Raw genomic sequence first — 21960 nt, 5'->3', positions numbered from 1 at the left:
TCAACACAGTTAAAAACAGCACCCGAACACTATCAGAGACAACAATACGGAGACTCACTAGTCACCTTGATAGTACATCCGAGCCAAACTCAGGGTTGTCATAATATGATAAGAATGCGAAGGACAAGTATTCGAGTCGATATACCATGGTGGTATTTGAATGATCTGATAAAGCCGCGTCACGACCACGTAGTAGTATTACTTATGGTGGTACGTCACCATCAGAAAGTTTAAGCGTTCTGTCCATCAAGTCCGCAAATTGGCAATGTATTAGGACTTTACTGATCACGTGCATAATCATGTGATGTGCTCTTCGAACTTCGAAGTCCGGATGGATGATGGATTGATCTACTACATCTGCAAAACGACTGAAATGAACGCTTAACTTACGCGCGTTACGAACACTTACGAACACTTACGACTTCAGTAGCGAAGTCATGCGATTGGTGGAGATGTTGAACATCAATATTACACACCATATCTGGCTGATAAACTGAAGCCCAGTTCGATAAGATGTGATATGCTCAGAGATGCGATGCGATAGATACGATGGATGCGATAGCAATAGATACAATTGCTACACTACATACCGATTAATCTACTGTCTATACAAACTCAGTACTGAATGCATGATAACTCTCCTTGTCCGCAAAATTATTCAGAAAGAAACGCTCATAGCTTTCCGAGCATGTCGCAGAGGTCATGCTCTGGTCCACTGCCTCACCATACTCTGGTATCAATTCGACCGCATGCGTTGCATCCGTAAGTCGCACGACAGCTCCATGTCTATGGCGGTTACCATTTGCATCATGAGTGTACACGCGTTCCACGGTCCACATCATGAGTTCAGGACGGTCTTCAGGACGAGAGATGAAACGGAAATACTGGACATAGAGAAGTGGGTTGGAAAGGTACGATGGCAGCTCCACATCAGAACCTCGTCGAATCGTCGGTTGAAAAATCAGTCGAACTTGTGCGACATAACTAGCTATATATGATATCAGTAGTGCTCAATATACAGGGAATACACATACTTATGTTGCCATCCATGCCCGGGCCATCGATAAGAATGGTATCGCAATTGCCCAAGGGGAAATCATTGCTCGGCGGGTATGCTTGTACTACTCTGCTTGGCATGATGACCCGTGGCTGGAAGGCCGAGTGCAGCTGCAGCCGAAACTTGTTCCACACCTGGAAGCGCCCATATTTGGGGTCCCAGCAGGTGTGCTCGTCGCTAGCCAGGGATGAACGACGAATAAAGTCGGTGAGTGTCACGAGTACCTCATACGAACCATTATTCTTTTCTGAACTCTAAGTCTTATAAGCGCTCTGATAAAGCGCCTGCCCATAACAATGTATTTACGGTTGAAGATATGGAAGAGGATGCACCTGTGGTTGCGTCTATTGTAGAATTACCTAACGAGTGCGAGACTGAGTCACGTGACTTATCGGAATATGCCGGACTAAACTTTATACCACGTGAACCTGATGCGATGTTCCAGAACCTGTCGGTTGCTGCGGCACGTGTTATGACATCATAGGTTATATATAGAATCGTACGATACTGTTTCCTATTATTTGATTGGTAGTTAGTTTGAACTCAGATTCAGTCTCCGACTTAATATATGTATATAGGTAGCTAGTTTGTAGTCGGTAGTTCTTTAGTTCAAACCTCTCGTCTGTACATTGTGTACCAGCCCAGACGTACCTGCTCAATTCTATCTTTGTTTTGGTTTATCTTGTTGTTTGAGTCCTAGTCTCTGCCCAGCGTTAATTCGTTATTGGGTTGTGACATTAGGTTTGAACTATAGGAGACTCCGACTCTTGCGTTACACTCTCGCACATCTCTTTCTTTGCCTGGCTATATTGGAAGTCAATCCATATTGTCACGCAAACAAAGCCGTTTACCGTTTACCCTTTGTACCTCTCGCTATTACGTGTCTCCAACAGCATATTGCCTCGGACGCACGTACTAGTAAGACGTTACACGTTTTTCATTGCCCGGCCTAAACAGCCGTGACTTTCGATTGAAACCTTTTCCTTTGCTCGCTTGAGCGTCTTCATAGTTTACACCTTTAGTAGTTAGTAGTCCTATACCAGGCCCTGCCTTACATTGCAGCCGCCAGTATACGGAGGTGTTGACGACATTAGGCATCTCGCTACAACTTGGAGTGCTGGCCCAAAACCCTGCCTGCTCCACGTTACTATAATTTCCTTTTACGAATTACCTTTCCTCTTCATACACACGTAGGCATCCACTTCGAGTAAATAGCGGAACTGTCTAGCGGTTACATATTGCATTTGACCTAAGAGGATTTAGAGGCATTCCCTAGTGAGACTCGCACTTGTAGGCTCCGGCCGGAAGAGTGATAACTTGTCCTAGGTTTGCACCCTCGAAACGGAGATTGCAGTGACCCTAGTTTTTCCCACTCGAACGGGTATAGTTTACATACTCCCGTTTTTAGTCAGTAATAGAGGAAGCGTCAGTGTGGGATATTACCAGAACCCCTTGACCCTGAGCCAGTGGTAGATCCGATCAGATATCGGGGACCGCTCAGTTTTCCTTTACGTAGACTTTTTCACATTGATCTTTATCATCATTTTCCTTATCCGGAGTAGCCCTTACGAGCAGCTACTCAAACGACGTCAGTGAATCGGGTTCCAGAATACAACTGGCACGATGTCGTCATCTACTTCTCAGATTCCATGCAAGTTCCTTCGAGATATTGGCAATTGCTGGTTCGGTACGAAATGCCGATTTAGTCATATCTTCGAGTGCAACAACTGCGGAGAGAAGGGCCATTTGGCCAAGGACTGTCAGAAGAAGGTCCCAATCCAAGACCAGAAGGTACCACCGAAGTGGTTTACCGAATGGAGGGATTCGGATGCTGGCAGAGAGTTTACGGGGAAACCTCCGAAATGGTTCGAATTCTGGTTGTCAACAGATATGGGCAAAAAGATCGCCCTAACAATCAAGAAGGAAGAAGCCAAGAGGTTGGTGGGGGCGCCCAAGTGGTTTACAAGGTGGTTGACCACGGAAGGCGAAAAGAACGAAAAAGGAGCGAAGCCAAAGACCGAGGGCTTAGATCCTAATAATAAATATTCGATCTTATCAAACTACGCGGATGTCGAAGAAGTGTTTCTTAAAACGAAATCAGAGCACTTCTATATTCCCGTTACGCTGAAAGGAAAGAATCGGCAAGCCGAGGTCAAAGCACTAGTTGATTGTGGTGCTTCGACATTATTTATAGATAAGAAGTTTGTGGAGAAGAAGGGGATTTCGTGTAGGAAGTTGGAGAGACCGATTCCCGTTAAAAATATTGATGGCTCGTTGAACGCAGCCGGATCGATGACGCACTTCGCTGAGTTAGGTCTGAAGATCGGAAACCATGTTGAAGACAAAACAGCATTCATGGTTACAGACCTCGGCAGTGACGATGTAATTATTGGCATTGATTGGTTAAGATATCACAACCCGGAGGTAGACTGGAATGCAGGGCGTTTCTCTCTCACGCGTTGTCCCGTTAAATGTATGACGAAAAAAGAAAAGAGAATACAAAATCGAGAAAATAGAAAAGACGTAAGAGGCACTTTGCCCGATCTGATTCTGACGGAGGATGACGATGATGAAGAAGACCCGAAGAGGGCACGAGTTGAAGTGGCAGAAGATGAGGAAGATCCAGTAGAATGGATAAGATATAAAGCCTCGGTTGCCACGGAGCAGAAGGTTGCAGAAGAAGCAATGAAGGTGAAGAAATCGGTTGAAGAGATGGTTCCCGATTGGCTTCACGATTACCTGGGAGTTTTCTCAGAAGAAGAATCTAAGCGCTTCCCCGAAAGAAAGAAATGGGATCATGCGATAGATCTTAAAGACGATGGCGATCTTCCGCCGAATGCGAAACCCTACCCTTTGTCACCCAAGGAGATGGACACTTTGAAAGATTGGTTGAAAGCTGAAACCGCACTGGGACGTATTAGAGAGTCACAATCCCCAGTGGCAGCACCCTTCTTCTTTGTGGCCAAGAAAGATGGCAAGTTAAGACCGGTAATGGACTATAGAAAGCTCAATGAGAAGACGGTTAAAAATGCATACCCACTACCGAGATCTCAAGATTTGATTGATGCTTTAACCGGTGCCACGATGTACTCCAAGATGGATGTACGATGGGGGTACAATAATATTCGCATGAAAGAAGGAGACGAGTGGAAGGCGGCCTTCAAAACGCCGTTTGGTCACCATGAAACAACCGTAATGTACTTCGGTTTAACGAACTCCCCTGCCACGTTCCAAACAATGATGAACGAGATATTCAGAGATCTAATTGATGGAAAGACCGTAGTAGTCTATATCGATGATATCCTCGTGTTCACAAATGGCGATAGGGAGCAACACCGGAAAGTTGTACGTGAGGTACTGAAACGACTAAAAGAGAACGACTTATATCTGAAGCCTGAAAAGTGTAGCTTCGAACAGTCGGAAGTCGAGTTCCTCGGGTTGATCGTGGAGAAGGGTGGTGTTCGGATGGACCCTGTGAAAGTAGAAGGAGTAATGAAATGGCCTGTACCTAAATGCGTTAAAGATATTCAAGCATTCATGGGTTTTGCCAACTTCTACAGAAGATTTATCTTTGGGTTCTCGGACATAGCCAGACCAATGAATGATTTATTGCGGAAAGATGTCAAATGGGACTGGACGGAGAAACAGCAAGATGCTTTTGATGAACTGAAGTCAAGATTTACATCAGCTCCGATTCTAGTTATGCCGGACGTTGAGAAAAAGATGAAAATAGAGACCGATGCTTCTGATTATGCAACTGGAGCGGTCTTATCTCAACTGATGGAAGATGATTTGTGGCATCCCGTAGCCTATTATTCGAAGTCAATGAATGATGCGGAACGAAATTACGACATCCATGACAAAGAATTATTGGCAATCATTCGAGCGTTGGAGGAGTGGAGGCACTATGTGCAGGGAAAACCTCATCATGTGGAGATCTGGACGGATCACAAAAATCTCGAGTACTTTATGACGAGCCAAAAGTTGACAAGAAGGCAAGCCAGATGGAGTTTGTTCCTGGCGGAGTACGAATTTACGCTCCAACATAAGCCTGGTGTAGTCAACGATAAGGCGGACCGTCTATCTCGGAGAGAAGACCACAGGGGGGGGATAGAAAACGACAATTCTGATCGTATTTTGTTAAAACCGGAGTTTTTTACTGTAAAAGCTGCTAAAAGAGGCCAAGTTCTAGTGCAAGGAGAAGAAAAATTGCTGAGAAAGATAAGGCAATGCACAGAAAAAGAGCCCGAAGTCGCAAAAGCGTTAGAAACGCTAAAAGCAGCACCGGTACAACTACGTAGAGGAGTCGAAGAATGGAATGTGGAGGATGGATTGGTGTTATTCCGAGGACTGGTTTACATTCCAAATGATAAAGAGATCCGCCGAGAGATATTGGAGCTGTTTCACGACTCTCCACCGGCTGGACACCCTGGACGTGCCAAGACCTTAGAATTAGTTTCCAGAAATTATTGGTGGCCTTCAATGACGAAGTATGTCCACGACTATGTAGATGGTTGCGATCGATGCAGACAAACAAAGGTGTTCCCGAGTAGACCAACCGGACCCCTGCAGCCAAATGAGATTCCTAGTGGACCTTGGCAAACGATCTCTTGTGACCTGATAGTGGACCTGCCAAAAGATAAAGGATATGACAGCATATTTGTGGTGGTTGATCGATTTTCGAAACAGTCACACTTTATTCCCACCACGAAAGAAATAACCTCAAAAGGGATTGCTGATCTTTTCCTGGAAAATGTATGGAAACATCATGGAACGCCAAAGAAAGTGATATCGGACAGAGGAACACAGTTTGTTTCCAAGTTTATGGGAGAAGTGTCAAAAAGATTAGGCACAAAATGGTCAATGTCGACCTCGTATCACCCCAGAACAGATGGACAGACAGAGCGCGTTAACCAAGAAGTCGAACAGTACTTGCGCGTGTTCACATCCTATAGACAGAATGATTGGGTAAATTGGTTGCCAATTGCGGAGTTTTCACACAATAACTCGATAACCGCTACTGGGCACACCCCTTTCAAAGTTCTTTATGGATACAACCCCGATTTCACGATACATCCAAATTCCTCGTCCCGAATTCCTGCAGCAGATGAGAGGATGCAACAAATGAAAGAGGCAAAAGATGATGCAGAAAGTACCCTCAGAATCGTGAACGAGAGAATGAAAAAGTTCTACGATAGAGGCGTTAAAGAAGCACCGCAATATAAGATTGGAGACAAGGTCTGGCTTGACGCAAAGAATATTAGGCAAAGACGCCCAAATGCGAAGCTATCAGATAAACGCCTTGGTCCTTTTGAAATAGTGGAAAAGATTGGAGAATTGAACTACAAGTTGAAATTGCCAGAAGGATACGGCATTCACCCAGTTTTCCATGTAGAATTGCTTTCACCGCATTATGTCTCAAAGTTGATACCTCATGCCGAAAATGCACGCCCGCCACCGGAAATCGTCGAAAAGAGAGAAGAGTACGAGGTGGAAGAATTATTGGACAGTCGTATTTATAGAGGAAAGTTGCAGTATTTGGTCAAATGGGAAGGATATCCAAGAGATGAAGCGACCTGGGAGACGGAAGATAACGTAAAGAACGCCCCGGAAGCTATCGCATATTTTTATGAAAAACACCCAAAAGCACCAAAATCGCAAAGAATCAAGGGATCGTTATTTAAATCAGAAGAATTCAAGGATTGGAGAGCACGCAATATTCGCCCTAGTTTCATTCGCGATGACGCTCATCCTAGAGAGGGGGTAATGTCACGAGTACCTCATACGAACCATTATTCTTTTCTGAACTCTAAGTCTTATAAGCGCTCTGATAAAGCGCCTGCCCATAACAATGTATTTACGGTTGAAGATATGGAAGAGGATGCACCTGTGGTTGCGTCTATTGTAGAATTACCTAACGAGTGCGAGACTGAGTCACGTGACTTATCGGAATATGCCGGACTAAACTTTATACCACGTGAACCTGATGCGATGTTCCAGAACCTGTCGGTTGCTGCGGCACGTGTTATGACATCATAGGTTATATATAGAATCGTACGATACTGTTTCCTATTATTTGATTGGTAGTTAGTTTGAACTCAGATTCAGTCTCCGACTTAATATATGTATATAGGTAGCTAGTTTGTAGTCGGTAGTTCTTTAGTTCAAACCTCTCGTCTGTACATTGTGTACCAGCCCAGACGTACCTGCTCAATTCTATCTTTGTTTTGGTTTATCTTGTTGTTTGAGTCCTAGTCTCTGCCCAGCGTTAATTCGTTATTGGGTTGTGACAGTGAGCGTGTGATCAAAGTCAGGGAGAGTGTATTTCGTGCGTATTTCAGCCGGTGACAGTGATTTATAGTCTGGGGTAACATTCAGTTGGAAAGCTGTGAGCGCGTCTCCAGAAAGAATGCCCTTGAGAAAATGGTTACGGACTGGTCTGGGACCATGAACCGACTTCACCTCGTCAGGGAGTATGCGGGAAACCCAAGAAAGTGCAGGATTAGCGATTGTGACATCCTCATCTTCAGCGTGTATGGCATTGACCAGTGATGCTCCCCGAGAAGTCAACAACGCATATAAATCAAATATTTCCATCGACTCCTGACAATTAAGAATACAAACGCACTGCTCCGTGAAATCTTTGCTTTGTCGAGCCGTCCGAGGGAAAAGGTCCTTACAGTGTGTTATGAGCAATCGCTCCGTCGTATCAGCTGAGAATTGCATCAATGTGCCCAACCTCCTGATCGTACCCTCGAAACTTTGCATTAGCTCGAGTTTTGGAATAAAGAAATCTTCTTTCACGCCTTTCTTCCCCTTCCTCGCTTCTGCAGCGACGATAGCGTCCTTGAAGGAGTGAAAATCTGAAAGTGCCTGCGTCATGGCTTGGAGCGATTGGGGTGAATGAACTGGGTGTTGTGCAAGATATGTGAAGTCTACAAGGCCGCGGATTGCGCGAATAAATCTGGGTGAAACAGCACCTGCGATTGATGCAACGATAGTGCGTTGTATATCTCTATATTCACGGCCCGTCATTTGCTTGACATGCGTGATCCCTTTGGCGAAGTGGCGCGTGCCAACCCGCTTATGCTGAGCAATGTAACGGGTATCAAGCTCATAAGCTCCTACAGTCTCCTTCACCCATTTGAGCGGGTGATCAGCGAAAAATTTGAAGCAGGTATGTAGAATTTCGCCAGCGAGGAAGACGGATGGGCATGCATATATCCAATCATGCCAGTAAGGCATGTGAACTCCAGACAGATTGAGAACTTTGGCCGCTTTCTGGAACTTGTCAAGGTCCCAGGGATCAACTGTCTTGGCAATACCGACGAGGAGTTCCAATGTATGCTTCCCGGTACGAGGGGGGTGGAGGATCCCATCACCAAAATGCTCTTGCGTCGCCATAGTCAGAGGAGATGCGTTTTTAGCAACTGCAGCGATCATGGTGGCCTCTGGCAGGTCGCATACATGAGCTACAAGGGGCGTGAAAACATAACGGATAAATCTAAAAGGGTCAGGCATGAAACATCCCTCTGCTGCCGCGGCCTTGAGGTTAGCACAGACGAGGTCCATGCATTTATGCCATAGCTGTGCCTGAAGAATACTCTGATAATCTGGATGCACACGGAACTTTACGATTGGCATGTAGGCAATGCAGCGCCAAGCTCGTAATGTTGCTTTAGAACGAACCTCCGAATCGATATTACCGATGGTGATGAAAATCGGGTGCATCTCCAGTCCTCCAGTAAGTCACATGACAGGAGTTTTATCGGATCCCAAGATGATGGGAACCTGGGTTGCGCCAATAGGCAGGTAGTCCTAGAAAATCACAAGTCTTTCTGTGACTCGGTGAGGAACGTATTAATATAGTGAACAGACCTGGATTTTCCATGCCATATCAGCGCTCATGTAATCTCCATATTCACGCTGATTACCGACACCGATGTGGTGTGGGACGAACATCATATGGTTCGCAAAGATAGGGTCACTAAAAAGTTGCTTGACTACATCCAATGCATCGCGCCAAATGAGTTCGATGGGATAAACGGTCTTGTAGCCTGAAAACTCTATTTTGGAGACTTGCCACTCCATAAAACAAGGAAGCGAGTCCATCCAGTCCAAGAGTTTATCCTTCATGGTGAAAGACGGTCTTGGGTGATCGTTAAACTTTTTAAAATCAGACTTGTGCCTACAGCTTAGACGATCCTACTTACCCATTTCAACTTCAAAAACTTAGTGATTTGTGTTTGAGTGAGGTTTTCGACCAAGAACTTCCCTAATTCCCATTCGCCTTCGTCGTGGAAAGGGTAGTAATGGTTGATCTTTCGCCGGTACGCATATGTATCGTCTTCCAACCTATCGAGCATGTTTTTACCAATGCCGAAGACATATCTGGAATCTTGATGACAAGTACCAGTGGTACTTGAAACAGGACTTTGACGGAATACAGGAGGGACGGGTAATTCTTGTGGTCGTGCTTCAGGTGGCCAGCAGGTAGATTGGGAATTGAGGTGCGTAATAAGTGACTCAATGGACAGAAACTCTCTCAATTTGCAGTTTGGACATAACCTGCAAAGGTATGTGCGCACGATCAGGCTGGCATCAGGGTTTAACAGACTACTCACATTGTAGGCTTCGACGTGTGCTTGTCAGTGATTTGCAACTGCGCAGTCTTTCAAAGTCCGCAGGATTGCGCACCTTCACTGCACCCGTCAACACCTGGTGAGCTGTCTACACAGCAAGACGATGGACTTTGCACCTTTATCTCACATTTCGTCTCCCCCTCGACCAAGCAGTCCTACTCACACCAACTCCAGCAGTGCAACCCGTGTTGAACCAGCGTTCTTTGATTTTTTTCTCAAGAAAGCAGATAACTCACCCTGTTTGATGACCTCTGACATAGGACCTGGCACTGATCATTCAGGTTCTCCTCATTCCGGTTCTCCTCATTCCGGTTCTCCTCATTCCGGTTCTCCCCCAACTCCTCTCTCCCCAGTGGATGAGGTGTCAAACTCTCCTGTAGTGAGAGAGGGCTTATTGCATAGCCCTTCCCGTCGCGGAAAGCGTGAATTCGCATCTCCGTCCTGTCGTGGGAAGCCTGGCCACACACCTGCAACGAAAGAGAGCTTATTGCGTAGCCCTTCCCCTCGTGAATCGCATCGCATGTCATCTCCTTCCTGTAGAAAGCGTCACGCTGCATATTCTTGTCATCTGTCTTCTCAATCCCCCAACTCATCCCTTCCCCCTCGTTCGTCTTCTCCTCCAGCTTCTCCCCTTTTTGGGAAGTTTACAACTGCTTCTCCGTTGGAGCTCCGTATCTCGGCTCGTGCATTAGGGCGAGAATGCCGACCAGAGTTCACGGCTGAAGACATTGCAGAGGTACATTTTAAATATCATTTTATTTGGTTTATTGTGTAATCTTACGGTAAAAGCACGAGGAATTGATGATGAAGGGCCTCGCGGAAATGAACTTATCGACTATGTACAAATTATTCAAGGCAAGGCTTGCTGGCCGTGAAGCTGCACGCCAACGCCTCGCGGTTACAGCATGGGCAATCCAAGAGGCAAAGCACTACTTAGATTTTTCTGAGGCGCTCAACGAGGATAGCAAAATGCGCCTCAAATATTCTGATGAAGAATTCCGAAGAGTTAGAGCTGCTCTCACTGGGCGTCACCGTTCAGAGATCGAGGACGACGGGAACTACCTTCAAGCTGCCTACAATGACGAGTGCAACACTCTTCGCGCCATTGCTGCCCAAGCAGACGCAATGGGAAAGATTCTGGGCCTGAACGTCAAGAACGACTTACTGTCATCTAGGGGAGAATCTTCTCATCGCCCTCAATTCACTAGCTCGGCTGATCCCAGTGATTCCCATACGTCCTCCGATTTAGATGGCGATGATCACAATGGTACCATGGATTCGGACGATGACGAAGAATCTGAAGGCCATGATGCGTAGCTCCAATCACACGGCCCTTCTTTTTGTGCCCTCTTTTTCAAATCACGGTATTTAAATTTGACTGCCAGCTCGTCGCTCGCTAATGAATATATCAGTAAATAGCCACACATTCAATTATGTTCGGATCGTGCCGTTCACATGTCGACTTTTTGAACACGCGCCATTCATATAGCTGCTTCTCAAACACCATGCCTTTCCCTGCCATTCATATATGTCAATAGTCTTACTTATCGCGCCAGGCCGTTCACATTCACTACATCACTTCGTGATCGGACCGCCATGCTTTTATGTACGTTTGGGTGTGTTTTATTACCTTTGTGTGTAATATCACCGAATTTGAAACAATCAGTGCGCTATCGATTGCCGCCTCTCTCTCGTACTAACCACTATATGGCTAACCGTCCTTCACAACGAAAGGGCAAGGCTGCCGTCCCCAAACCAGCAAGGGGGTCGGGACTAAACCCATCAGGACTTCCAGCCGCTGATCAACTCAACATTCCAGCTGAACAACTGTTAAGAACGTGCTCAAGGGTCGGATCCGAAGGGCTTGGCTTCAGCTCGTGCGCTGCGCCCCTTACCCGAGTACGTGCCCCTAACTTCCGAGGGTTGTTGAACGATGTCCGAAGGTTACCGGACGATGTCCGGAGGGCGTCGGGCGATGTCCGGAGTCCGATGTCCGATGCGTGGGAACTCCGGCGGACGTTCGGAAACAAGAGATAAGACTAATCCGGACGAAGTCCGAACTAGAAAGGAAACAGCGGAGGACTACCAGAGGTAGAGGCGGAGGTGTCAAGTCTATAGGAGTCGATCCTAAGACGAGCGGAGGTCGATGAGAGAGAAACTCAAGTCGGACAGAGGAGAGAATGAGCAGAGTCTAAGATGATATTCGAACTGAGGAAACTACAGAGATTGTACAGGGGTTTATATACTACTGAGGACATAACGGAGAACAGTAAGTGCAGTGCGAAGCTATGTAAAGCTATGAAGAAAACATATGGGACGACTATCACTAGTCTATCGGAACTTAGTAAAATGAAGACGGAAATGAATAAGGAACGGAAAATAAAGTGTACTAACTGATAAGGGAAATACCAAAGGGATAAGGCGCGGAAGTTAGACACGGGTCGGATCCGGACAATACATAGAAGTCGGCCGGATCCGGAAATCCGGAAATGATGAGTGTGATAGGTCCGGGTCCGGAACGCGGGATATGACAGTATCCCCCCTTTAGGGCCGAGCCCACGAGGCTTCTGATTTGGAAGTCCGGACCGGACTTTTATGAATGCGAGATGATGGGCGGAGCTCGTAAAAATAGCACTGAGCATATAAGTAGGCCGGGGCGCCCATGAGACGTCTAAAACTTTCCCTTTAACTCCTATTACTGCTTTTAACATGTCTAACTCCACTTCCGGCAACAAGAAGACCGCCCGGCAGGTTCTCGAAGAGAGACAGGTGGAAATGGCGGCCGAAATTGCGTGGCTTGAGGCGGACGCTCGGAGAGAGGCGGAGGAAGAGGAACGCAAGTGCAAGGAGGCGGAAGAGGAACGGAAACGGATGGAGGAGCAGAAACGGAAGGATATCGAGGAGACTCGGAAGAGGTTGGCTGAGCGCGAGCAGGAGCGTTTGGCAAAGGCTAGGATGGGTAATGCGTCGGAGGTGAGTCGGATGAGGTTTTTTGCGTTTTTCCGGAGTTTAACAATTTTTTAGTCCTCTGGTCCGGCGGATCCGGAGGTTGCGTGTGAGATGTGCGTCCTTAGGCGCAAGATTTGCACCTGGGCAGTAACGTCTAGGACGCCTAGGGTGAGCTTTTCTGTTTTGTCCGGATCCGGATGACTACTGATGATTTCCGAAAGATCCGGACTTGTGACCAGTGCCGCGCGTCCAAGGAAAAGTGCGTCGGCGGAAATCCGCCTGTCAAGGCGCCGGCCGGCAAAGGCAAAGGCAAGAAACGCGCGCGTCCAGAGGGATCTCCGAGCCCCAAGGGCAAAGGAAAAAGACGTCAGCGCAGTCCGGAGGACATCGACGACGACATAGAAATAGTCTCCAATCCCCGGACGGTTATTGGAGAGGATCAAGACTGGACGGAGTACGACGACCAGGCCTGGGTCGCAGCCGCCAACAACATAGTTGCGGAACTGGCCCGGACGAATGGGCTGATGGAGAGGGGTATTGCAGCGGCGGAGGGAAGTAGAGCTGCGATGGACCGGGTGAGTGAGACCATGCTCCGGTTCATGGAGGAGCAGAGGGAGTTTCAGACTCTCTTCATGGAGAGTCTGAGGGGCGGTTTCCGGATGCATGTAGAAGATGCTCCGGAGGAGGAAAATGGGGAGGAGGCGGAAAAAGAGGCCGGCGGATCCGGCGGAGACATGGAGATGGACTCTTAGGTCGTCGGATCCGAAGTCCGGATGTCGGACGCCTAAATAATGTACATATATGCATGTTTTTTCCTTACTCTTTGTTAGAAGTTGGTCCCGGCTTGTCCGGATATGCTGAATGGAAATCCGATAGAAGTTCCGGCGCATTTCCGAGTTCGGTTGCGAGTATCCAGGAAGTTTCTTCATCCGTCCCTTCATATCCGGCCCAACGTACTAAGTATAGTAGTTGGCAGTGACATCTCCGGCGGTCGATCTTGGAGTCCAGGATTTCGGAGATTTCGTATTCCGGTTCTCCGTCGACTAGTACCGGAGGCGGAGGAGGTTGGATGCGATTAGGGATAGTGTTCGGAGTTGCGGGTTCTAACTGAGAGACATGGAATACGGGGTGCACGGATCGCATAGCGTCCGGAAGATGGATGGTGAAGGAGTGGGTGCCGGGACGAGCGATGATGTCGAATGGTCCGAGATTCTTTTCCGAGAGCTTTTTCGATGGTCGGGTCGAGCAGAAATATTTTGCTTTAACGAAGACCTGATCTCCGACTTTGAAGTCCGGAGCGGGTTTCCGTCTAGCGTCCACGGGTCCTTGATATCTTGCTTGGGCAAGGGACATTTCTTCTCGGAGGAATTGGTGAAGCTCATCTAAATCTATAGCATAATCCCGGGCGCGGGCGGAGGAAAGATCACGTTCCGGATGTATGGAAATGTTCGGGTGATAACCCTTATTGGCGAAGAATGGTGAAACTCCGGTAGTAGCACTAGGAGCATTGTTGTAAGCAAACTCGGCCAAGGGTAACAGTTCCGACCAATTATCCTGCTGATAGTTGCAGTAGATCCGGAGGTATTGTTCTAGGGTTTGGTTAGCTCGCTCGGTTTGTCCGTCACCTTCCGGATGATATCCGGAGGTGAAATGGAGGATCATATCTAACGCTTTTCCGAGCGACCGGAAGAAGTGGGAAACGAATTCCGTACCGCGGTCGGAAGTAACATGAGACGGAACTCCGTGCTTGGAAAACACATGGAGGAGGAATAACCGGGCGAGGTCCGGAGAGGTGATGGTGTCGTAGGTCGGAATGAATATGGATTGCTTGGATAGTCGATCTATGACTACCAGGATGGCTGTGAAGCCGGAGGAATCAGGGAGTTGTTCGATGAAGTCCATGGATATAGAATTCCATGGCTTCTCGGGAATGGGAAGTTGCTTCAATAATCCGTATGGTTTGTGTCGCGGAACTTTAGCTCGGGCGCAGGTCGTGCAGGACTTAACATAGTCCTTCACATATGCGCGGATTCCGGGCCAGGTATATTCCCGACGGATAACTTCCAGGGTCCGGTTCTGACCGAAATGTCCGGATAGCGGGTGGTCGTGCGTATTCCGGAGCACTCGGAGACGGAGGTCATTGGATTCTGGAACGTATATACGGTTGTCGCAACGGAGGAAACCACTCTCGTCCACTGTCCATCTCGGGTCCGACGGATCCGGAAGATGACAGGAAGCGATAGGGTCATTAGGGAGGGCGGACAGAATGTCCTTATGAAGCTGCTCGACATCCATTAGTACAGCTGTCCGGAGCACCGGAATTGCTAGGTGTGATGCCCGGAGGGATGAAGCGAGCTGTTCTGTGGTAAATATCGGCCGGAGGTTGTGTGGATTAACTTGAGCGTAGTCCTTATCCCCCTCTTTGGGGTAGACGTCCCAACGTCTAGTTAGGCAGTCGGGCTTAGCTCCGAGTTTTCCGGGTCGGAAACGGATAATGAGGTTGAACTGGTGAAGGTATTCCGACCAGCGGGCCTGGCGGCGGGTGAGGAGTTTTGTGGTAGCGAAGTACTCAAGGTTCTTGTGATCCGTGACGACGTCTATCGGCTCGGCAGAGCCTTCAAGGTAGTGTCGCCAGGACCGGAAAGCTTCGTAGATAGCTAGAAGTTCCTTATCATGGGTGTCATAGTTGAGTTCCGGAGCCGAAAGGGTCCGGGAGTAAAAAGCAACCGGGCGGAGCTCCTGGTCCGGACATACTATAGAAAGTATTCCGGCGATAGCGTAGTCGGAAGCGTCCATCTCAACGACGATATGAACATCCGGCATCCAGTGCGTAAGCACCGGAGCGGTAGTGAAGGCTTTCTTGAGAGTTTTAAAAGATTTCCGGCAATCTTCGGAGAAATTCCAGGGAGCATCCTTGCGAGTGAGCCGCGTAAGCGGAACTACAATATCCGAGTAGTTAAAGATGAAGCGACGATAGAAATTGGCGAATCCGAGGAACGATTGAATATCCTTGACTTTCCGAGGTTCCGGCCAGTCGCAGATAGTCTGGACTTTGTCGGAGGACATTGTAAGTCCGGCCGGAGATAGGAGGTAACCGAGGTATTCTACAGAGTCGGAATGGAATTCGCACTTCTCCGGTTTAGCATATAGCCGATGCTTCCGGAGGCGTCGGAGGACTTCAAGGACGTGTTTTTTATGGGATGCAAGGTCTGCGGAATAAATGAGGATGTCGTCGAGGTACACAATAACACAGATGTCAAGCATATTGGCAAAGATGGTATTGACAAAGCGCTGGAAAGCCGCCGGAGCATTGGTGAGACCCTCCGGCATAACCAACCATTCATACGAGCCGTAGCGCATCCGGAAAGCAGTTTTCCACTCGTCTCCTTCCGCCATCCGGACTAGATGGTATGCGGACCGGAGGTCGATCTTAGTGTAAACTTTAGCGCGGCTCGGAGAATCGAGAAGGTCAGAAATGAGGGGAAGCGGGTAGCGGTCTTTCTTTGTGATTTTATTGAGTCCTCGGAAATCTACACAGAGGCGTAGGGAGCCGTCCTTCTTTTTGACGAATAGGACAGGGGCTCCGTGCGGAGAGGATGAGGAACAAAGAAGTCCGGTCGCAATATTCTCATCAAGGAATTTGCGAAGAGCTACAAGCTCAACCGGAGAAAGGGAATAGATGGTGCCAAGGGGCGGAGCCGCTCCTTCTTCCAAATCGATCTTTAGATCATAGGGACGATGGGGAGGGAGCTGTCCGGCTTTGCCCTTATCAAAGACATCCGCATACTCGTGATATTCCGAAGGGATTCCGGATAGGTTCGGAGGTTCGGAGGAGAGTGTAGCGGAGCGGAGATTGACACCGGACAGACGAACAAAAATACTGAACTGGACCGATCCCTCTAATTTACAGGCCCGGCAAAAGGCAACTGCATTGATTAGGGAAATATTAGGAACGGTTTTATCAGCGGAGGGACTCGGTGAGGTTGAGGAAGGGATTTCCGCCGGAGCCGGCAGAAAAGAGGTTGGAGGGGACGGAGGCACTCCATGAGGAATCGGACGGAAATTGATGCTGCCCTTTACCCAGTCAATCAACGGATTGTGTCGGGTGAGCCAGCTATATCCTAGAACGATGGAACAGGATGAGTCCAACGGAGTAACATAAAATGTTTCGGAGGTAACCACGCCGGTCGGAAACCGGATCAGTAAATCTACTGCCTCGGTAATAGTGGCATTAGAAGTACCATCAAACAGATGGAGCGGAAGCGGAGGAATTGCATAGGTTGGAATGTTATTTTCTCGGATTAATCTGGTTTCTATAAAACAATGAGACGATCCACAATCTACAAGAGCCAGAAACGGAGAGATATCGGGAAAAGTAGAAATTGAAACAGATGGTACTAGAGAGTTTGGATCGGAAAAGGAAATAGCATTGAGACGTAGCTCCATTGCACGGGTTGAGTCAACGCAACCCTCATCCCGCGCGGAGTCAAGAGGGTTGCGGACTAATTTTTTGTCTCTTCCGAGACCTCCGGTTTGGCTTCCGGAGTCACCGTGCTAGCACGACCTTTGGCCGCACGGGAAGTGGACTTTAGGCAGTCCCGGGCAGTATGACCAGGTCCGCCGCAGAAGAGGCAGAGCTTCTTCTCCATGCGCCTCTGGCGTTCCTCGGAGGTGAGTTTACCGTCTTTTCCGAGCTTGGATGTCAAGTCCGGAAGTTTGGCGGAGGAGGAAGCCGAAGCGTTTCCGGATTTTCCGCCGGAGTATTCTTTCCGGTCGGAAGTGGAAGCTGACTGCTTAGCAGGAGGCGTGGATGCGGAGGGTTTGGTTTCGCGGGAGACTTCTCCCTTGCGTTCCCAGTATCGAGCGTCGATAGTCTGGGCGAGAGTTTTGTATTGGGACAGAGTGGTGGGTTTTCCTTGACGACTGATTTCGTCCTTGATGCGAGCCGGAAGTCCGTTGTAGAACTGACGGCGCAAAGCTCCGTCGCCCCAACCTCGGACTTGGGAAGCTAGCCGCTGGAACTCTACAACGTACTTGTTGATGCGCTGTCCATCACGCATGTAGAGCTGTTCCAGCTGCATTTCCGCATCTCCGACTGGGTCATGAGGTCCGAAGTTAGTTTGGAGTTCTAACATGAACTCGGAGTAGTCGTCCATCCAGTCCGGACGATCCGTTAGATCATCCGAAAGGAGGTCTGGCTCAAACCATTCAAGGGCCATGCCCTTGAGGTATGATTGCGCGAAGTTGACCTTAGTTCGGCCGGTACGGAAAGATTTCGGCTTAGCTTGGAAGTTAAGCTCACATTGGACAAAGAACGCCCGGAGTTTCCGGGGCTCAGTGCCATCGAAGGTATCCGGTTCTCAGACTTTGACTTTAGGATCACCGGATCCGGAGGATTGGCGGTTGTTACGTGCCAGGTTATTGATGGCTTGGGATAGCCGGAGGAAGACCAAGTCTTGTGGACCTAGACCTTCGTTTTCATCGTCAGTCGGGTCTTCCGGAGGTTCATCATCCGGATCTCCGCCACCTCCTCCCGGCGGGTTACCGCCTAGGGCAAGTTCATCGTCGGAATCATTGTGCGGAAGATTTCCGGCGGGTGTGGGGGTGGGGGTAGACGGATGTGGGCGATTCATGAGTTGTGAGATGCTGGAGGCAGCGCCTTGCGCACTAGTGCGACGCTGTGAGAAACTGAGGAAGGCATTGACTATGGGAGTAGAGTCGTGTCGGGCGGTTACTACACCCGCTGCATTAAGAGCGGTCTGCGCCCGTGTAGGTGCCATGAAGTCAGATGTAAGTATACTCGGTAAGGTGTGAGTTTGAATATACTGTTAAGAACGTGCTCAAGGGTCGGATCCGAAGGGCTTGGCTTCAGCTCGTGCGCTGCGCCCCTTACCCGAGTACGTGCCCCTAACTTCCGAGGGTTGTTGAACGATGTCCGAAGGTTACCGGACGATGTCCGGAGGGCGTCGGGCGATGTCCGGAGTCCGATGTCCGATGCGTGGGAACTCCGGCGGACGTTCGGAAACAAGAGATAAGACTAATCCGGACGAAGTCCGAACTAGAAAGGAAACAGCGGAGGACTACCAGAGGTAGAGGCGGAGGTGTCAAGTCTATAGGAGTCGATCCTAAGACGAGCGGAGGTCGACAAGAGAGAAACTCAAGTCGGACGGAGGAGAGAATGAGCAGAGTCTAATATGATATTCGAACTGAGGAAACTACAGAGATTGTACAGGGGTTTATATACTACTGAGGACATAACGGAGAACAGTAAGTGCAGTGCGAAGCTATGTAAAGCTATGAAGAAAACATATGGGACGACTATCACTAGTCTATCGGAACTTAGTAAAATGAAGACGGAAATGAATAAGGAACGGAAAATAAAGTGTACTAACTGATAAGGGAAATACCAAAGGGATAAGGCGCGGAAGTTAGACACGGGTCGGATCCGGACAATACATAGAAGTCGGCCGGATCCGGAAATCCGGAAATGATGAGTGTGATAGGTCCGGGTCCGGAACGCGGGATATGACAACAACCTTCTGTGCCAGCATTCGGTTTCAATCCACACGAAGACAGTATGCAGTGGCAAAGTGGGGGCCCAGGTGAGTGATTTATCAATCGCGAGTATTCACAAACTAACAAGCCAAAAAAAAATAGATCAACACTCTTTCCGTGGACTCACGCACTATGACGACTCGCACGCATCTGGCTCTACGTCCTTTGGCGCGCAATTCGCACAGCCTCAACCATCACACGAAGACCATTTCACGCAGTCACAACCCCCTCACGACGACAATACTACATCCTACGACGGGTACCCTTACGACCAGGACGGATTTGGAGACACGGGGGACCGGCCGCATGGCGGCCCATCCTTCACCAACCCCCAACCCAATCTGTCGCAGCCCCAATACGACGGCACGTCCTATGATGGGTACCCTTATGACCAAGACGGATTCGGAGACACGGGGGACCAGCCGTACGACGGCCCATCCTCATCCAACTTAGGAACATCCGGGGGTGCCCACATGCACGGAACACCCTTACCACAATGGGTCGACGAAGCCCCTGATGGAGGAGCCGCTATGATAGACCGAGGGGCGGGCTTTATGCCCCCGGCTACCAATCTAGCTCTTTTACGGCGAGGGGAGATTCCTCGAGAAGAGGTTGTCCATGTAAGTGTTTCGTTTATTGTGCTACCCTAACTAACAACTACATAGACCAAGGGGCCGGCACGTACTACGAAGAAACGCAGTACAAGGGCCAACCTACCTGCAACCCCATACTTCGTCCCGCAAGCCCCCCGCAGCACCACCAAACTGCAGACACGCGCAGCGGCACACACGACGGCACCACAAACACCCGTTGTCGCCGAACCTTCAACGCCGACATTGAAGACGGTACGGGTGTCAAACGAAGACATCAGCGACGCTGTGAAGGGGGGGAAAGTTTTAATTGGGCGGGTGATGTTTACCAAACATGCGATGACGCAGAAGCGGAAAAAACGCGTCACTCAATTCGAGGACGCAATCAAAGACTCGATGCCTCGTTGTTTGGAAGCTGATGGTGAGTTTTTCTTTAAATCATTCATATAATCGTACTAATATTGTAGTTGTCATTGAAAACTTTATAACTAATGCCCATCGGAGACAAGTGTCGAACGCGTTGTCCAGTATACGCGGGAAAATCGCTCAATTTGCGCGCGACGGTGTCTTCGTGTCATACAAGCTGTTTCCCCCACAAGGGAGCACCGTCGCAGCAGCACAAAGGCATCGCATCGCAATGGTGAACAAACTCATACGGGGCATTGATCCCCTACTCTTCATGCATGCATATTCTGTGGACGAGGTTAGTGATGTTCCGGCCTGGCTTGGGCTCAAAGCCCCGGCTTAGGCTCGGCCTGGGGGGGGCTTAGGCTCACCAGATTTCAAGCCTGAGCCGTGAGCCCAAGCCGGCCCAAAGCCGGGGCTTAGGCCCATGCAAGCCGCGGCCCACATGCTGAATTGCATGTAATTGATGTCTGAGCTCCACCATGCTGTTCCCAACACCACGAACACCATGCGCAAACGCCCAGCACACATCAGCAACTGCTGACGTGGCTCAGACGAATACGGACGATGGACGAGAGCAGGAGAAGGGAAGAAGACAAGGAGGAGAACGAGAACGAGAGAGAGGAGATGGACGATTGGTAGCACTCGAGTGCTTCGATTCTGCACGCCCGGAAGAGTAAGCACTGAATACTATAACTCAGATACCTGAAGTGCATCGTCGAGGAGGCGTAGGTACTTGCGCTCGCAGTACGTGAGTCGAAGAGGGATGTATTTCGAACGGTCGACGAACCACTCGCCGACTTTGCAACCAGGTACGACATACCATCAAGAATATCAACTACAAGACAGTCTCTAGGCTCGGCGCCCTCCACAGCGATTGGACCGGACAAATTATGGACACTAGTCAGGTCCACGTCTCTGATATCATCGCTCGCTGTCGGAAATAGTGGGCTTAAATCTGAGTCGAAGCTGATAAAGGTGATGGGAGTCAGAAGCTTAGAAAGACAAAAATAGAGTCGGGAAACGTACCTCCGGTGAGTGCCACTGAACATGCCAAAGCCGCGGCTTAGGCCGCCGGCTCAGGCTTTTCGAAACTCAAGCCCAGGCCCAAGCCTTCCTCAGGCCGTGACTTAGGCCTGGGCTGGGCCCGGCTTATTTGGGCCCGGCTTGGGCCGGCCCAGGGCCTCAAGCCGAGCCGTGCACATCACTAGACGAGGTACGTCGCTCTCACACTTCTGGCGCTTCACTAACTATAAGTCTTTCAGCACGGGAATATCACCATTGACGCCAAATTTCAAAATGCGTTTATCATGGCCGGCGTCGTTTGTTTTGTGTGGCGCGAGGGCCGCGAAGCCTTTCTCGGCGCCTCGCCACTGAAGGCCATCAAATATGTGATGGCCTCAGTTGGCAGCGGTACTCACTGTGCATTGCAGGAACAGCGCTCCGCTGTTATCACCGTCGACGCTTTTGGTGGTCAACACCACGAAGAAAAATTCAAGGAGATCGTGCAAGCGTTCGATGACCTCACGGACGAAGAAAAACTCGAGTTAGAAAGTTATTTGCAGTACGTGCTGGATGTTGGACCATCGCAGGCAGGCAATGGAGAGAGCTCGTCCGATTCTGAATAATATTTTACTACGTATATAGCTTGTTCGTTGTAGTATAGTGTAATCAAGATTATCATTGGATGCTCTTGATCATATTAGTACTAGATGCTGTTGATAATCGACGCGATACGACGAGATCTTTTAACTAACCTAAA

General features: G+C 49.0%; 5 protein-coding genes across 5 annotated transcripts; 3 read left to right on the top strand and 2 right to left on the bottom strand.

Moving 5' to 3' along the window:
- Positions 1-605: 605 nt before the first annotated feature.
- Positions 606-1137, bottom strand: HD556DRAFT_1446419 (uncharacterized protein; the record flags this gene model as incomplete). Its single annotated transcript, XM_041307088.1, has 2 exons — positions 606-988; positions 1035-1137. The coding sequence occupies 2 exons, from the start codon at positions 1135-1137 to the stop codon at positions 606-608; spliced, it is 486 nt and encodes a 161-aa protein (XP_041157046.1).
- Positions 1138-7431: 6294 nt separating this feature from the next.
- On the bottom strand, positions 7432-10292 carry HD556DRAFT_1310856 (uncharacterized protein; the record flags this gene model as incomplete). Its single annotated transcript, XM_041300465.1, has 8 exons — positions 7432-7443; positions 7493-8686; positions 8747-8788; positions 8936-9223; positions 9271-9625; positions 9682-9719; positions 9755-9787; positions 9936-10292. 8 exons carry the CDS (start codon positions 10290-10292, stop codon positions 7432-7434), a joined length of 2319 nt encoding a protein of 772 aa, XP_041157045.1.
- Positions 10293-10536: 244 nt separating this feature from the next.
- Positions 10537-11016, top strand: HD556DRAFT_1310855 (uncharacterized protein; the record flags this gene model as incomplete). The annotated part of the gene is made up of 1 exon (XM_041300464.1): positions 10537-11016. The coding sequence occupies one exon, from the start codon at positions 10537-10539 to the stop codon at positions 11014-11016; it is 480 nt and encodes a 159-aa protein (XP_041157044.1).
- An 8209-nt stretch (positions 11017-19225) lies between these two features.
- On the top strand, positions 19226-20541 carry HD556DRAFT_1446411 (uncharacterized protein; the record flags this gene model as incomplete). Its single annotated transcript, XM_041307087.1, has 4 exons — positions 19226-19250; positions 19306-19823; positions 19869-20214; positions 20261-20541. The coding sequence occupies 4 exons, from the start codon at positions 19226-19228 to the stop codon at positions 20539-20541; spliced, it is 1170 nt and encodes a 389-aa protein (XP_041157043.1).
- Positions 20542-20680: 139 nt separating this feature from the next.
- Positions 20681-21941, top strand: HD556DRAFT_1529138 (uncharacterized protein; the record flags this gene model as incomplete). Its single annotated transcript, XM_041309401.1, has 3 exons — positions 20681-20874; positions 21333-21414; positions 21464-21941. 3 exons carry the CDS (start codon positions 20681-20683, stop codon positions 21824-21826), a joined length of 639 nt encoding a protein of 212 aa, XP_041157042.1. The 3' UTR covers positions 21827-21941.
- Positions 21942-21960: the final 19 nt, after the last annotated feature.

This window comes from Suillus plorans (assembly GCF_016647745.1).
Source record: "Suillus plorans strain S12 chromosome Unknown HD556scaffold_53, whole genome shotgun sequence".
Lineage (NCBI taxonomy): Eukaryota > Fungi > Basidiomycota > Agaricomycetes > Boletales > Suillaceae > Suillus > Suillus plorans.
The sequence above is the reverse complement of the archived record's forward strand: the minus strand, read 5'-3'. Positions and strand labels throughout refer to the sequence as shown.